Source organism: Crassostrea angulata, chromosome 9 (genome assembly GCF_025612915.1).
Source record: "Crassostrea angulata isolate pt1a10 chromosome 9, ASM2561291v2, whole genome shotgun sequence".
In the NCBI taxonomy this organism is placed as follows: Eukaryota; Metazoa; Mollusca; class Bivalvia; order Ostreida; family Ostreidae; genus Magallana; species Magallana angulata.
In genome coordinates, this window is record NC_069119.1 from 11298767 (window position 1) to 11316946 (window position 18180).

General features: G+C 34.2%; 1 protein-coding gene and 1 long non-coding RNA gene across 2 annotated transcripts; one reads left to right on the top strand and one right to left on the bottom strand.

Annotated features, from left to right (window-relative positions):
* Positions 1-1201: 1201 nt before the first annotated feature.
* LOC128163157 (uncharacterized) lies at positions 1202-18151 on the bottom strand. The gene is made up of 14 exons (XM_052826689.1): positions 17394-18151; positions 14104-14204; positions 13364-13509; positions 12905-13117; positions 12307-12416; positions 9606-9748; positions 6284-6454; positions 5806-5933; positions 5215-5357; positions 5014-5084; positions 4433-4574; positions 3488-3772; positions 2696-2899; positions 1202-2129 (listed from the first exon to the last, which is right to left on the bottom strand). Exons 1-14 carry the CDS (start codon positions 17653-17655, stop codon positions 1858-1860), a joined length of 2391 nt encoding a protein of 796 aa, XP_052682649.1. The 5' UTR covers positions 17656-18151; the 3' UTR covers positions 1202-1857.
* Positions 10696-13121, top strand: LOC128163159 (uncharacterized). The gene is made up of 2 exons (XR_008240769.1): positions 10696-10886; positions 12907-13121. It is a non-coding gene; the product is annotated as an uncharacterized LOC128163159 (long non-coding RNA).
* Positions 18152-18180: the final 29 nt, after the last annotated feature.

Consider the following 18180-nt stretch of genomic DNA (forward strand, 5'->3'; position numbering starts at 1 on the left):
TTTCAATGAGCGTTATGTTGGCAATATTTAAATACATGTACAACATGATCATTTCTTTTCTTGAGGTACTTATGTACTTGAGTGAAATAACAAACTGAGCTTTCCCAAAGAATAACATATGGGGATTGATTTTAAGAACTTGTTATTATTTTAATATACATTTTATCAAACGATAAAAATCATCCGCATAGCGTTTGTTTCGAGTTTTAAGTACACGTATCTATTATTCAACCGATAATAATTAACAAACAATATTGACTTATATGTTTTCTTTAATAATATGACGGCAGGGAAACTAGTACTAAAAATTACAGTAATTCGATTATTATAATAAAGTTAGAATGTAAGCAAAGAACCACACTGTTAGTTGGAAATATATTGCATATCATAAACATTCACACTTAGACAAACAAACGGCTACATATTATTCATCAAACATTTAATATTCTGGGTTTTTTTCTATTGAAACACGTGTTCTGAATTTGAACTAAATTCCAATTTGTCTTTCTCTAGGATCTTGCACAAGATTTACGAGTTGCAAATAGCGTGCATTTAGGTTTTCTCAAATCATATTTATATGATACTTTATTATTTGAATTAGGTTTAGCAGTAAGTTGCATGGGTTTCGTTCGCTCATTTTGCATGATACGGAAAATCAGTATTATTTTCTCACTTATTATCGTGAAAGTCCAATTACAATGAATAAATTGTTTACACCCTTTTAAGTATATCTTTATAAAAAAAAATCATGCGCTTTTCCATTCACTACCACAATCAGGAACCTGGATTTCATGAAAACTTCAGAAATATCACAACTGATTATTCAAACACTAGTTATTTAAAGAAAAACTTTCTCACACATGATACATTTCTGTTACAGATGTCCATCACAGATGAAGTTCTGCCATCCAGTCAAATTTATATCAACTTAAAGGTCTGAAAAGATGACTGAATGGCCAAGCTATACAGTTCAGGCATATAAGAGTTAATTTTCAGTCACATTAAAGTTAAATGAAAGGCAAATTTTCGTCTCGTGTTATTTCAAGGAGGATGGATGGTCAAGAAATTGACCATCAGATCTACCTTAAAATTTTTGAATATTTTTTTTTTTTGCTATGAAATGTTATTGAGTAAAGCTAGAAAAAAATCTATATACTTTACCTTTTCAATACGAGTAGTTTCCTATGCATGGATTTTAATAAAAAAAACTCTTCTTCTAAAGAAGATTAATACAGTCTAGAAATGACAACGACGATCGAGCCCTCTTAAGCATACCTGTGTTGACTTTTGACCTTTCATGTCCTTTACCTGGACTGTTGTTTTTTGGCAGCATGTTGTAAATAGAATTTTACTTTTCGAATTACAGTTCTAAATGGTCTTGTCCATTCTAAGGCTGCATTGATCTTCTTACAAGAAGAGTTCCGATAAAGGTATTAAACAAATTAAATAAAATATCAAAATTCAAAAGCCAAAACTTATCGATTAATATAATTGTTTAAAGCTTAGCAAATCCAATCTTAATGTGTAAGACAGGTATGATGGTTAAATTGTGCACCACCGAACTTTCTTCATAGATCATTGGTTAAATTCTTCAATTTCATGAATCAGCAAAGTTGGTTAAACAAGTACTTATCATTTGTTGGGCATATATCAAGAAGAGCATGGTGGTTATCTCCCTCGAAAATATATGTGCAGTTAATGAAAATGAATATCTTTATTTCCGAAACTTAAAACAACCTCATAATGTGTTCTTTTCATCAAATAACGGATGTGAAGTTAGAAATTTAATTTTAAAAAATCAAAAAGGTTAGAAGGTTAGAAGGTTAAAATGGACGAAAAATATAATTCTGTATGTATTTATGTAGATGATTCTGATATTTTGGAGGTCAGGAGCGGCTGACGGTCGGTTCCACACAATCTTGAGGCGATACTCTTGGTACCACTGCTATTGGACTTTTGGCATAGAACGTAATGTTTGGACCTGCTGCGGACTACTTTGACTACACCGATAACGATACATAGAAGAGTTCCACAAAGGGCGACAATGAGAACCGTCTCCGATGTTTGTGATAGGCTTGGTCCCGAGTTCTTGGTCTTAGTGGCCGTCTGCTGTTGTTTGTTGTCGTATTCTGAAAATGATTAAGGCAATTGTGAAACTTTCATATAATCTGATCTGAGTGTTTCTCTGTCCGTCTTTCTGGAATATTCGATTCTCTCTCTCTCTCTCTCTCTCTCTCTCTCTCTCTCTCTCTCTGAAACTAAAGAAACTAATTATCAGGAACGGATCCAGTAAATCTTTAAGATACAAGTGTTTGTCTGTCGTCTCTCTGCAATATTTATTCTATCTCTCTTTCTCTCTCTCTCTCTCTCTCTCTCTCTCTCTCTCTCTCTCTCTCTCTCTCTCTCGCCATATATTGAATTTTGCTCAGAATAAACACTTTATCATCATCTTGTTGCACGGCGCCTAACCCAGCAACCATTCTCTCTCGCTCTCTCTCTCTCTCTCTCTCTCTCTCTCTCTCTCTCTCTCTCTCTCTCTCTCTCTCTCTCTCTCTCTCTCTCTCGCCATATATTGAATTTTGCTCAGAATAAACACCTTACCATCATCTTGTTGCACGGCGCCTAACCCAGCAACCTCTCTCTCTCTCTCTCTCTCTCTCCATATATTGAATTTTGCTCAGAATAAACACTTTACCATCATCTTGTTGCACGGCGCCTAACCCAGCAACCATGGGACCATTAACAATTTCCTTGTAGTCCTCATACGACCACGTGAAGTCCCCGCAAGTCGGAAAATTTTTCGGGGGTTTCTTCTGGGCAGAGTGAAGCCCCTCCTTGATGATCAGGGTCATTCCCTCTAACTGATGCGCCTCCATGTGACAGTGCATGTACCAGTAGCCTAGCAAACAAAACATTCAACTCAGTCCAAAAATCCGATGGTTCATAAGATATAACTTTATAGTTTCATAATTTTGCGGTAATTTTTTTTTTGTTAGGGTAGGGAGTGAGGGGGTTATAAATCAACTTCAGAACAAACAAAATGGTTATCCCAGGAAAGATTAATGCAGCGGGTTCTTCAATATTCGATGGCCATATAATTTCAGAATGTATAAAAGCAAATTCTAAACCATTAAACTAAGTCAAAAATCTTTAACAAAATCAAAAGTATAAAGTTCAAGGAGGCTTGGCCATAACATCACTCGTAAACAAAAAGAATTGTTAGGTATAAACTTTTATTAAGTTAAAATTACATTTATTTAGACTTCTTATATAGATTTATACAGACTGAGAGCTTTTCTTCCAAAGGAGATAGATATACCCATAAAATGGCCACGAGTACTTTGCAAAAGGTTGCAAAACATGACAGAATTTCAGCATAGTAAATTATTCTGACGACATTTAGGATCTTATCACGTTTATCACCAAACACAAAAGTCGCAAACGAGAAAAAACAATTTCAACTGCGGTTTTACAATTTTTCAGATACCTGGATTGTCCAGAGGAAATCGGAGAACAACGTAACCCATTCTTGGCACCACAACGGTGTCTTTCAGAGGCGGGTTTCGTAGATTTAGGTCCGGGACGTTTCCCCCTGCCCATTCCTCCTTTTCCCAACTTGGATATTTACAATCTTTTCCGGCGCATCTAATGTCGGGCGTCGCCTTGACAATTATTCCGGTTTCTTCATCTACTTCCGGGTAGGAGACTTTGAGAATGTGCACGTGGTGTCCGTGAATGTGAATCGGATGGTTTGTGGCTCCAGCAAACTCATCTGATTTGATAAAAATAATTAAAATGAATGACAAATCATCAAAAAACCACATCATGCTTTGAAAAAATGATGGAGTAGTATTTTTATACAATAAACATGTAAAAACATGGCATTCATAAAAAGATGAGGGCAAGGTCAATCTGTCGGTTTTTTGTTCCCCACTACAGTAAAACCAAAGGGAGTGGGTGGGCTATTATCGCAGTTTATTTGTCTTTGTGGCCCCACTTCGTTTTCATACTTTTTCCGTTATGATTCGAAGAATTGATTTCAAACTTTTGGTGTATATGTTTACAATGATGCCCTACCGACAAAGTACTTAATTTAATACTTTTTTTTTTTTACTTTTAATCAACAGCTATTTACGTAATGAATGTTAAATGTTGATTGGGATTCTAATACAATGAATGTGAGATAAGAAAAGACCTTGCTTTTCGCGCAAATCATACTAACTGCTACTTTAGCATTCCATCGAACACAGTGACTATTTCTCAATGTGCGTTACTTTTTTATCCACACTGGTTTTTGAAATATTACGACTTTTTTAATCTCTTGTTTTCACGATCGGGTTGATATTGCTACACCGGTGCGTCAATTTAAATCACGAGAGAGCGGCTTCGCCGTCCATTTTTTAAGGGAAATCTGTGAAATCGGTGCTGATACCATTATTGACGAGAACCATCTGTACGCCGGCGTTGAGGGGCATCTGGTCGTACTTCAGGGTGTGGGTACATTCACAGTACTCTCCACAGTCGTGATCTTGGCAGTCATTGAAGCAGGTGCGCGCCGGGACGTCATAGGTAATCTGTGGGTAGAAGTTTTTAAATCAGGCAAGAATTGTAAAAATGATACTTTTATTCTACGAAAAAATTCAAGTTGACAATATTCCAACAGAATTACACGGATTGTTGGTAAAGTTTTTGCATGTGGGCTCGATATTCAGTGTACGAAAGACACGTGTGTTTAAATCTCTTCAACAATAGATGCTTATCGGTTAGGCTTTCACTTTTAAATTCTCTATAATTCAGATAGTTCGTCTAATTTTTGAGAAATCTGAACAAACATCGAGAGAGAAGGAGGACATTACCTGCCACAATCAACCTTGTTAAGATTTGATAATATTTCATTATTACCAGCATCTGTGTTCAGTTTGGTAACCATACTTAGAAATTGGTATTTCTCACTTCTCGTGGGAAGCCATGTAAGGAATATAGTTGAGCGATAACTAGCAAAAAATAAATTACCTGAGGAGGGCATGTTGGGAATTCAAATTTATATCCGTTAATGGCCGCCATAAAAGGACTTCCTTTGAATCCTTAAAAGAAAAGAAAATTACAATGACTATCAATCTCATTGGTATAAATATTTCTTACATCAACGAAATCACACAAACATGATCGTACATTTCCTGGTATATTCATGCACAGACTTGAATGTATAGATACCAGCGTAGTGGAAGTTCAGAAAATCCTCCCGAATGTCCTCGCCTCGCGGAGGAAGAGGAACCGGTTGTCTTTTAATCATCTCCTGCGTAGACCGGAAGTGAGCAGTTGACAAACATCTAATGTGAGCCTCCGATGGATAGAGTCTGTATATTCAAATTGTGTGATATTCAAAATGTTTATCACATCAATATTATCACTGTGTAAAGTCGCGGATAGTTCAATCAATGTAGTTTTCGATTTATGAAATGACTAAGTGCTTCATCATAATTTGTATTAATGCGTCAACAGGAAAACCATTACATGTGACCACATCTTTAAGTTCACAAACAAAATTTAATTCAATGTCTTTAAAGATTTAAAAAAAAAAAGATAACACTGACTAAAAACATTAAACTCTAATTAATTAAGTCTGGGGATAACTGAAACCCTGCACAATTAGATTTGAATCTCAAAACACTTAAACCAGTCAACGTTAGTCACACGTTTCTATCATTGGCTCTTGTTCCGGATATATATAGTCCACATATGAATACACTTAGCGATGACATACGCCTTTTACTGTATAGCATGTGGATATAGACTGACACCTACTTGTACGGACAGTTGAGGACTTTACAGACGTTTTGGCGGGTGCAGGTTTCTCGTTCTGTCTTTGGAAGTTCTTCAGGGGCGTCCTCGTACCTCAGTATCGCCGTCACACGCCCTGGTCTGTTTGGTTCCTGATTTCAGAAAATTGGGTGTGTCCATATGAAATACTGATTCTTCCTCTTATTGCAACTTACAGCAACAAAGCTTTATTTGAACTGTTCTTTCTTTAAGCAGTATTTCGTGATTAGTGAGTATTTGATCTATCTATAAGTACTGATAGCATTAATTGGAATGCTTTACAAAATTTCTTGAAAAAAAAATTCTGGAAACTTTAAACTTTTTTTTCAAATACTTTTATTAACGAAAGTGTTGAAACTAAATTTTTGTTCTGATATCAGTCGATAAATTATATTAATAGGCAAATATTTCTAAAAAAAAAAAAAAAAAAAAAAAAAAAAGTATTCTATTCTATGACACTCACATTATGTCTATTTTTAACCTCGATTGTTTCTGCGCGAATAAAGTAGTTCTTTCTTGGATTTCCATCTGTTTTCACGAGTATGTCAAATCTTTCCCCGCTTGACATTATGATTGACTGCGCACTCTCAGCCTCAACGTCATTTCCGTCTGTTGCAACTACGTGAATTGTATGCTGAAAAAAGACCAATTCAGTTGATGAAGTTAAATAGATGTGTTGCACACCTTGAAAGCGCGGCTTGATTTTTACAAAGTAAATTACAGTACGAGTAGTATTGCTTTACATGATTTTTACGGTGAATGTTTTGGGGTTTTTTTGCATAATGTTTGGAAGATGATTAAATTTTTTAATGACAAACAAAAAGCTGTCAATGTGACAGAAAACCAGGTTTTCTTTTATATAACATTATACTTAATCTATCTGTCAACCCTGAATTGAAAAACACTACCTATCCAAAGAAATGGAGTTTTTCAAAAATCATCGGAAATCAAAATCCATTAACTAAAGTAGTTCATGTTCATCTCTGATATATGTACAATTAATCTGCGAAACATCAACTCCCTATCTTGAAAACTGTAGGAGGAGTTATCCGAACAATGAGGGTACCCCATATGCAATACTAGTATTCAGCAAGAAAATGACCCGGTGTAACATATGGTATTTTTGCATTAATAATCAAAATTCAAGTAATAGCGAGCGCAGACTAGTTGCACATTGATTCAACGGATTTTTTTGGCCTCAGACCATTAATGCCCTGTTTTTATCGGACCAGCAGTTCCCTGTAAATATGGTTTCCCATTTCATACTCTCACGAGAATAAGATAAAAGACTATGTAATTGCATTGTAAATATACTGCTGACACAATGCAATTTCATTACATAAGACTAACGGAGTTATCGTCCTTTCGAGTGCATTACAATGGATTTTTACACATTGATTACCGTCTTCCTTGGAAGACGGTATAAAGAGTTGAAATAATTTACAGTCTCCGGACTGTGCACTTCCTCTCTTTTGTGATTAGTAGAAAATACATGATGTGAAAATTTACATTTATTTCTTTGGTTGATATACTGTTCGGCACAAGGGAGATAATTTTCTGATGATCGTTTTTACGTACGACTTAACAATTTTTGTAGATTTCAAATCTTAAAAAGTAAGAAAACGAAAGAACAATAAAAATGGCTCTTAGTGAAATTCATGCTTTCATTTTTCTGTTAACTAGTTAAAAGCAATATTCTGTAACATCTATTGAAATAATTTGTTCTTTTCTTTTTGTTCTGATTATACAAATACCAATGAAATTTCATACGGTGTGGCTAATATCAGAAAACAAGTTTGTAAATTAAATACGGTGAAACTAATATCAGTAAAACTGAATGATATTGAATGCAGTTGTATTAACTTTGATTTTACTACAGTGAGTCAACCCTTCCTAAGATCTCTTTTTTCTACTACAGTCGATTTCAAATAAATAACACGCTGTAAATAATTTTCAATTTTATGCACGCACGCTTAAAAGACACATATTTTTTTTAAAAAAAGTTCGGCACGCTATTGCATGGAGAAGAAGGCGACATTTATATAAAAAATAATTAAATTGTCTTTGATATCTTATTGCTGTTAAGAGTTTGTCCTAAAGACGGTAAGCTTTTTTAAAAAGCTAAACTTGTACGACAGAATTTTTCGGCGTCAGTAAATTTCGACCCACAATGCAATTCATCAATGGCGTTCGATCTCACTAGACTGGATACCTTCTCGCGAGAATCAAAGTAAAACTTTTGAGAAACAGATAACTTGTGTAATTTCAAGAACATCATGCTTTTTAAGTAAACAAAACATTACATTTCAGGTAGTTTTTTTTCCGGGGTGTTTTTAAAGAGACAGACGACACTTGACCGACGTGAACTTTGATGTCACACTTGGGGAAATAACTCTAAGTAGTTATTGTAAATCGGCTGAAATATAAATTACCAAAATCTCCTCAAAATTTTGCAGAGCTAATAAATGGGGACATTTCTTCAGCGATAGAAAATAGTTGTAAATTGCTCTCATTTTGGATGAATGTCCACTTTTATTTTATTTACTAAATTTACGGTAATTTCCAGGAACGTTTTTTTTAAAAGGGGTGTGGCAATATAATTTAAAAAATCTTCACAAGCAAAAAGAAAGAAAACATTCTCAAAATCGGGAAAATTCTAATCCGGGTGAGGAATGGGGAGTGCGTAGTATGCCTTTAGCCTTTTAGCTGCTCAATGGTATCTTTATTTTCACTTCCATTTATTACATGCTGATCTGGAAAACAATAACTTCTTATCTTGAAAACTGTAGGAGGAGTTATCTGTACAATAGGGTTACCCTTTTGGTAGATGCAAAAAAGGACGAGTGCACTTATGGGCCCCGGTGAAAAGTGAAAATATGAAGAATCAAATTAAGCATATTTTTTCCCCTAACATTATCTATTGATATCTATTCCATAAGAATTAACAAGTTTTAGCGCTGAATTTATTGTATATAAAATGCACGAAGCTTTAAAACATAGTAGGGGTCAGCAGACATTCGTGATTTTGTAAAGTAAATCGAGGACAGGCATTCATTTTAAAGCCTTTGTTTACTGCCAGCCTAACCGAGTACAAACTTGTGGAAAAGACAAAATACGCATTATACATTTAGTAAACTCCCGTGAAAGTAAGAAGTTTGTACTCGGTTAGGCTGGTACCTAAAAAATGAAAAACGTATGAAAATTTCAAGGTTTTTCCTTTAGCAAGCGAAAGCTATTACCTGCGTGACCCATGTTTGAACTCATGCATGGAATAAATTATTTCAAACAATCACGTGGTTTCTATACAGGTAAACGTTTGTCAAATGTGCTCACTGTAAAACATTGACACGTTTTAGATCGCTTTCCATCATCTTTGTATGATCAGGAATGTTTGTTTGTCACTATGGTAATATGCAACTTCAAAGCTTCATTCGATTTTTTTTCAGACGTAAAATAATTCAGCAAACGCGCCAATCGATCCACCAACAGAGCAATGTTGATTTAAATGTCTCCTCCCTCTGATTTAAATAGACACAATTCAAGTAGGTTCGGTTCGATTTTTACGGATTTAGATTATTTATAGGCATTTAAAAATACTCAGTTTTTTAAATTGTATTCTAATTTTGGTAAATTTAAGCGTGCATATAAATCAGAAGTATCTATGAGTGTTTAACTATTACGAGAAAAAAGCAATTTGTTGATATTTTCTACATATAAACGGCACTGAAAAAGGGCCCATTCTCTATAGCTTAAGTGCACTTGTTCTTTATGCAGATAATGAATACCTCATCAATTGAAAACCGGAAGGAAAACAACATGGCGGCATTGATGATCCGGAAGCGGTAGTATTTGTCTGGTTTCACGTTAAACGTCTCTAACGGCAGTTCCGGAATTAATGGGTCCTCTCCTTTATCTGGGTAATAATGGCCTGTAGAAATTTAATTATAAAATATTAATCTTATGACCTTCTTTAAAATTAATACTGATCAATTCATATTCAAAAACTTACACCATCCTGTATTAATTATATACCAGTAGCGACCAATAAAAGTTGGCTTGATTTTTTTCCCAACATGTGGATGTGAAAAAGAAAACGAAAGGAATGAGATTCATGCTCCTTCATTTTATAACACTTTCCTGAGCATTTTTTTTTAATTAAAATTACCATAAATGTGTATTTTATTTATTTTGATTCGTAATACATGTATTATGAACGTTTTGATATCAGCTAGTTACAATTTCTTTGTTTTTTAAATAATGAGAAACCGTCCAATCGCACTCAAAACAATTTAACAAAACACCAACACCACATGTGTACAAACATCAGACGAACTTATTATTCATCATTTGCTATTTACCGGAAGCAAAACCAACAGTAACAGTGAATGAACAGATGTATTTAATGATAGAGTAAATGAATCGTTCTTTTTAAAATTCAAGCTATTCGTATCTTTTTTATATCAAGCATTTAATAGGTCTCCCAATGCAAAAAGCAAACGATAGACTAATCATATTTTAAGTGATTCATGACATAAATGAAAATCAACTTTAAGGTTTTTTACATAGAGATTTTAAAGGACAACGTCCTATCTCTACTCCTATTACAACTTTGTCTCAATTGTTTGGTTTTTTTTATAGCATGATAGGGTCAGAAAGAAAAATTAATGTCTGGCGACATCCATTCATAGATTCATGACACAAATGAAAACCAACATTACGGGTGTTTTACATAGGGATTATAAAGGGCAACGTCCTATCTCTACACCTGTTACAAGCTTGTCTACAATTGTTTTTTTGGTTTTTTTATAGGCTCAGCAAAAAAAATTAATGTCATTGAACCTCGTTTGACGACAGTTCACCTGTAAAATCCCGGATGAGTACATGCGTACTTGCCAAAGGCCGCGACCTCATAAACTTAAATGAATGACAAAAAGATTTATAAGTCCACTAAAAAAAAATGGCGCTAGTCTGTTCATGTCGCTCAGGCGTTGGAGGACTATGAACCTCATTACCTTGAATTCAAACTACCAATCACGATTTTGATGTGAGGACGAATAGCTTTTAGGGTAATGTTCATGCTTATGAAATGTAACATGTGTAATGTTCATGCTTATGAAATGTAACATGTGTAATGTTCATGCTTATGAAATGTAACATGAACCCAGTCATACACACGTGAAATTGAAAATTACATTCTTTGACATTAAGATAGTTTTCCAACCTTTAGGTCCTGAAATTTGATATTTACAACTTAAAGTAAGATTTTTCGACTCACATTTTGCAAAGGATATATTAAATAGCAGAGCTCTTTAAAAAATCTTCCTGTTGTGTTTGAAATACAAATTTTTCAAATGAGTTGTCAAAAAATAATTTCAATGCATGTTAAACAAGGCAAATCAAATCTTCTTTTAGTCACTATAAATTTCTGCAAAATCAGGCAAAGAATAACAACAGAAAACCGTCTAAACGTAAGCCTTGTTTTCAATCAAATATATAGGGGAAAAAGAAAATGTTGACACACTTTTGGCACTTGAGTGTATACGTAATGTGATGCCAAAATGTAGCATGCCAAAACTATTGATTGAAGCAAGACAAGTTGATTGAAATATATATGTAGTTTATTTTCATAAAAATAACCTCATGTAAGCATTAATTTTATAAAAACCATTTGATTTTCAAAGGAGATATTTACACGTAATCTGTGCAAAACAAGAAGAAGAAAAAAAGGAGAAATTTCCTGAGCGATAAGCAGGAATTATAGTCAAAAGCAGTGTATACAACAATGCATAGAGGGAACTGTATATAAAAGCACGCTGTACAATAAAGTTCAGAAAATATTTTCCTGGGCGATAAGCAGGAATTATAGTCAAAAGCAGACTTATACAGTCACAGTGTATACAACAACGCATAAAGGGAACCCTATATCATAGCGCGCTGTACAATAAAGTTCAGTGTCTATGCTAGTTTATATATTAAACGCATTATGAGCTGAAACTTTTCGAAATATTACTAATTGCATACAATGTATTATTACAAAAATTGCAACGAAAAAATTATTTTGATATTTCAATTTGTTTTAAGAATAAATTAATGCTCGACGAATGATATGATGAATGAAAGCATGATGAAATTCCAAGAACTATTTTTTTTAAAATATCAATTTGCCCGTATTTACCTGATTGGAGAAAATGCATGCACGTGTTTTATTTAACACTTTTCGTGGTCTAACGTAACTCAGAATATTTGGATTGATTACAATTTTTGACATACGCTGTAAGCCTGTAACTGTAGATTTTTTTTAATAATTTTTTTGTAACGATTATTATTTTTTACGGGGAGGGGTGTATTTTACATCAGATGATACTTCACTCTAATCAATACAAAAAAGTAACATGCTATGAGTGAACATTGAATGTAGGATCCTGATAATGCAATATTTATAATGCATTGATAGTAATTATATGAACAGAAGAATTTTAATTATACCTTTTCCGTTGATCAGCCCGGAGTGAAATGGCACCACCCCCATATTGGTACCGTCTACAGAATGTGTTGGTTTGTAACAGTCGGTCGTACAGTTGAAGTTATTAGAATAGCTGTAAAATATCACAGTTTGAAGAATTAGCCATGAATCAATTTTATAATTTTAGGGAAATATTAGTGCACTTAAAGTACGAATTTCGTAATTGTTTAATAAGAAATTATCATATCATGCAGGCAAAAAACATCATAGACTTGTATCGGTTTTATAAAATTATATTAGCATATGTACATGTATGCAATAAAGTAGATGCAATAAATGCTTGAATGATTTGACTTTAACGTGTTCGACTCATTGATGGCACTGCGTTTTGACTTAATAGGGGTGATAATGAATTATCAGTTAAAAATAAATTGAAATGTTTCCATATGACACCTTGACCATTAATTGTTAATTTCTAAACTATAAATATCAAAGATCAAAAGATTATATAATTATCTGGGTTTTTTTTTTCATTGCGTAAAATTAAAATTTTCCCTCCGCTTTCGTTTGTAATAAAAATTTAATGTCTATTTGATTGATTTAATAAAAAAAGATATTTACAGGTGCATGTTGAAGTGTTGAATCACGTGACTCTCGAGTGACGAAGAGTTCCGGTTCCAGTCTTGGATCATCAGAATGAATTCCTCTTCAACTTCCGGTATGTCGGTCCTCTTGTTCCGGGGGAGGACGATGATCGGCCCCGCCACCCCGTCCGTCCGCATGGTTCCTTGGTGGGAGTGGTACCAATGGGTTCCGCGGGGTTCAGCTTTATACCTGTCGGTTGCCGAAATCAAGAGGGAAGAACAAAATTAAATCTTTTTTTTTCTACAGTGGAACCTTTTTTTCTGATCTTTATAGAAATATTATCAAAAAAATATTCAAAATAAAGATTGGAGAACTTTTTTACCTTTAAAATTTGCGCATTTTTATATATTTTTGTATTTTTATACAGATCTCTTCTTCTAAAAGAGATCAATGCAGTCTAAAAATTGGCCACAACAATGGAGCCCTCTTAATTACCTGTATAAAAAGGTATCACCAGGGTTTATGGGACATTGAGTGACCATGGAAGCGCCATCCATCCATGGGGTGTTCTTCTGTATCATGCCGTGCCAGTGAATGGTGAAGGCTTCGTTCGATAGCCCGTTCTTCACACTGACTTCAATCTGCGTAAAAATGCCGTGGAATCATTTTTAATCGTGGGGTCAATGTTCGTGAGTACTGAGTAGCCAAAGTGTTCTTGGTTCGTGGGGACGTAATTGCATTGGCAGCGTAATCGGGAAAATTTTGATAAATATTAAACAAAATTAATGATCGTGTCTAGGTTCATGGGGATGTAAATTTGGGTGCAAGTGTTACCCACGAAAGCCAAGAACATTGGTCCCCCACGGACAATGACGATTCCACGGTTTGCTGTTGGTGCAAATGCAACAGAAATTTAAATTCTGCCACCCCCACTCCCCAACGCCCCCTCCCTCGTTCAAAAATAAACGTGAAACAAAAAAAAAACGTTTGTTGGTATAAAACACACATAGACAAAAATTTATCTTAATTTCTTTATATATATATATCAAATACAAAATTGTTTTAAAATATATATTCAGTTTAATCAAAGAGTATTACTTGCTGCTCCTATCACCCAACCGACCCATCCACAAATATGGATATTTAACCAAAAAAAATAAGAAAAAAAACAATACTGGTAGAAAAAAAAATAGAATAAAATTACTCTTTGATATGTAGATTTTAAGGGAACTTACCGTCTGTCCTTCGTAAACTACAATTGGCGGGCCCGGAAGCTCTCCATTAATGGCGAATAGAAGTTTGTAGACCCCGTCAACTGTCAAAATCTCGCTTAGCTCTGCATAATAGAAAATTTTAAAGTTAAAAAAGTGTACGTGTAGCTTAAAAAATCACAATAAAAATAATTCAAACATGATTATTATTTTCTTTACATCTAGTAGAATGGTGTGTAAGAGAGGAATAAAACAAAACCCACACACGTCAGTAAAAATCTTTTAAGAATAGTTTTCTGCATTTTATATCCCAACCTCCTATTTTTCATACGGAAAACGTTACTGGAATGTATTTATCACTGGGCTTCAACACGATAGTACATTAAAAAAACGATTAAGAGAGCTGTATATAGTAGATATAAAATTATTGATAGTCCTTTATGTCCATGTGGAAAAGTAGAAGATGCATAATTATCATTACTTTTTTTCTTGTGTAAAATATAATATTCTACGAAATGATTTATTCAATGTAAAATATATATCCAATGTAGAAAATGTACACAGTGTCGGCACTATTTGTTATAGGGAGATACATGTAGCTCCATCAATATAACAGAAAAATGAAAATTTATTCTTCAAAGTTCAGCTATTTCAAAAAGATATCTGGATGGTTTTAATATTGTCAAAATTTTAAAAACTTATCATATGTTTTTTTTTCTTTTTGTCGATGTCTATCTTCTACTATGACATTTGATATTGTCATTTTTTCGAACCAATGTAAATTTTGTGTCAGCAATTTCACATGAGAGAGCGTTTTAAGTTCACGGAACTTGTGCCCGATCCTATTGTATATACCATCTTAACTTTAGAACATAACCGGTTTTTTCATCTAATCAGCAGTCGCTAGATATTTTATTGGGTGATGTAGGCTGTTAAGAAATTATGTAGAAAATAAAACAGTTTCTTGACATTCTATATCAAATCATGGGAAAAGCACTCCCGATACCTACATGTATATTCAATTTGACATCATTTTAAAGAGGACGTAAAAAATTTGTTTAATGTCGTTTTTGGAGATACTGGAGGCATTCTAAATATATTTCATTCGTTAAAAATGGACAAAACTCTGAGACTTGTTACTGATTTCCTTCATATTTCATAGAAAATGCAGTTTAAAACGGTATTATTTCATTTTTATAAAAAAATTATAGCCCCAGTACATCCTATCAAGCAAAGCTTTTGTTAAAAAGCATCATTTAGAATGTTTATCTTGAATTTTATAAACCTGTAAGCACCTGTCAATTACTAGATCTTGACCAGAAGAAGTTCTATAAGTTACAGCAACGTCACGTTTTCGATTGACACCTTACAGAACCGTGAACAAAAGAGAGATAATGCATGTATTTGATTGGCGCAGTACTTAGATTATGATCAACTCCAGAGACTTAAATAACTAGGACAGAATGTCTTTTTCGAAGAGAGACTTTCATATTAATTCAATTTTATTCAAATTTATAAATTACATCTAGAAAATTCTAAAAAAAAAACCTTAACTACTGCACATTTGTTGTCATGGGATCTAGCTACAAGAAAAGTGCGCAGTTTTTAAAGACGGTCACGTTTCAATGATTAGTTCGTTAAAGTGTAATTGAGTAATTGAGAGATTACACGACTGTATTTTAGAGAAATCAATGGTCGTGGCAATTTATTTTTTCAGACCGTATAGATCTCCTTTAGAAGGGGGCATCTAAATAAAAATATAGGAAAGTACCTAAATTCAAAAGGAGAAATATATGGATATTTTCTTTACTAGATAATAGTTTACAGCTGAAAATGTCATATCTCAAAACTTTTGACAGATATGATGGTTAATTTGTCGACCATCTGACAGTCTCTGTGCATTTTGTATCATAGGCGTCGGAACGGGGGGGGGGGGGGGTAGAATACATAAGAATACATATAGCCTGTTGGTGCAAACGTAAAACTCGGCTGGTTTCGATCGCATGACCAAGCTTAAACATACAATTTTGGTTAATGTTGCCTTATTGATAGGTATTAACAATTTAACAATTACAATGCCAGCCCTGTAAAGGAGTTCAAGACGTGTGCCATTTACCTAGTGCATTTTTATTACCCCATGCATTGAAAGACCTGTATATATAGGACATGACCACAAAACCAAATACCGGTACTTAATAGGTTCAGGTCAGTGGTTTGACCAAAAAAAAAGATGTAAAATATTGATTTTTGGTTTAAGAATGTTTCTGTCTAGTTCGAGAGCTGTGGAAAGATTTACATGGACACTGTTGTTACTTGCTCTCACGGACTTCAAAAAGCAAATTCAGAAATATTCAGCAAAAGATATTGAAAATGTTCATATCAATACATAAATACAATACTTGGAACACGATAAAATAAAAATTTGTTCCTTTCCCTGTGATTTTCGGTTTCATTTCAAAAATATTTTTCTGGTATTTATTTTATTCTCGACATAATAAGATGCGTGGAACTGCATGATAACCACTCTTATGAATAAATACATAAAATACAAACAAGAAACGTTTTTGATTGACAATTTTTTTTTTTAATTCAAATGAAAATTCGTTATACATGTGTTATATGGATCGTCGCTTTTATGACATTGGATATCTGTGGTTTTAAATCGCTAATAAAGACTTGCTTATCAACAGGAACTCTCTTCAAAAACGAAACAGTCAGTTCGTCGTCGAATCGATCGTAATCGATATCTTAATGATTGGTAGATCACAGCTATTAAAATGAATACAGAAAAGTGGTAAATGTGTTTCTTTAGGTTCATAAAAAATGACTGTAACAAACTGACAACCATCTCGAAAATCCATAAAGCGAAATACGAATTTTAGACAGAGCAACACGGACCTCTAAAAAGATAGAGGTGGGATCAGGTGCCTAGGAGGAGTGAGCATCCTCTGCTGACCGGTCACACCCGCCGTGTGCTCATTGTCAAGATCATGAAAAACGGACGAAACCGTAGTCAGTCCAGTGTATAAGTAATGGCGGTCTAACAAGTTTGAAAACGTCTGTCAGCATGAAACATTGTACTTGCTGTCAAAGATTAGTTTCTTTATTTTCTGAGAGAGAGAGAGAGAGAGAGAGAGAGAGAGAGAGAGAGAGAGAGAGAGAGAGAGCAAAAACAGACGTACATACGACGACGGATAAACAAGCGTAAAGACAGACAGGCAGACTGACAAACAGCAAAACCAGATTAATGCTGAATAAACCAGAGAGGGAGAGAGAGAGAGAGAGAGAGAGAGAGAGAAGCCAGATTGACTCACCTCGTGGGGTAACGGGAGTAAATTCTTCGCTATTGTACACAGATCTCTTCATCATCGTCCCGTTGCGAATCACGATGGGCGTCGAGTATCCATTGAAGTAATACACCATAGAAAACTTGTATCTAATGTCAAACTCGAACTTACATACATCCTCGCTCTCATCGCAAGCTGGGATCACTCGGTGATTGAACCCACCAAAAGTTGGGCTGCAAAGGCCCAATAAAACAACCACTACATCACAGAACCGCGTCAATTTCGTCATTTCAGTTCTTTTTTTTAAATTCACAGTTGTTGACGAAATTTTTGGACCGAGTCTATGGGCTTCAACAGAATTATGTCAAAAATCCTACTCTGTTTCAGACTCGGTTATATAAGCAAGGCGGTCTGGGTGCCATGTAGTTTTTCTTCTTACATTTTGACTACTGCACAAAGGTCGTGTTCATCAAATGATATCTTATATCTTGAAAGGAAATCACAAGACTCGTTTCCTTTCCAAGGCCATTCTAAGCAGATATACACGTGCGTAAAGGTGAACGATGCATTGATACTCTGACTAGTATAAACTTCATATTGGTTTTTGATTTTTTTTTCAAATTTCTCATTTTTGTTTGCATGTGGAAAAGTACTTGCTATTTTGAGATGTTTTTAAAGCATTTGCAATATCATGCTACATTGACAGTTTAAATATAAGAATTCTGTTGGCTATTTTCGGACATGAAATAATGAAAGGACCTACCAGAGACATAAATCTCTGGACCTACTCAGAAAAATAAATTGGCAAATTGAT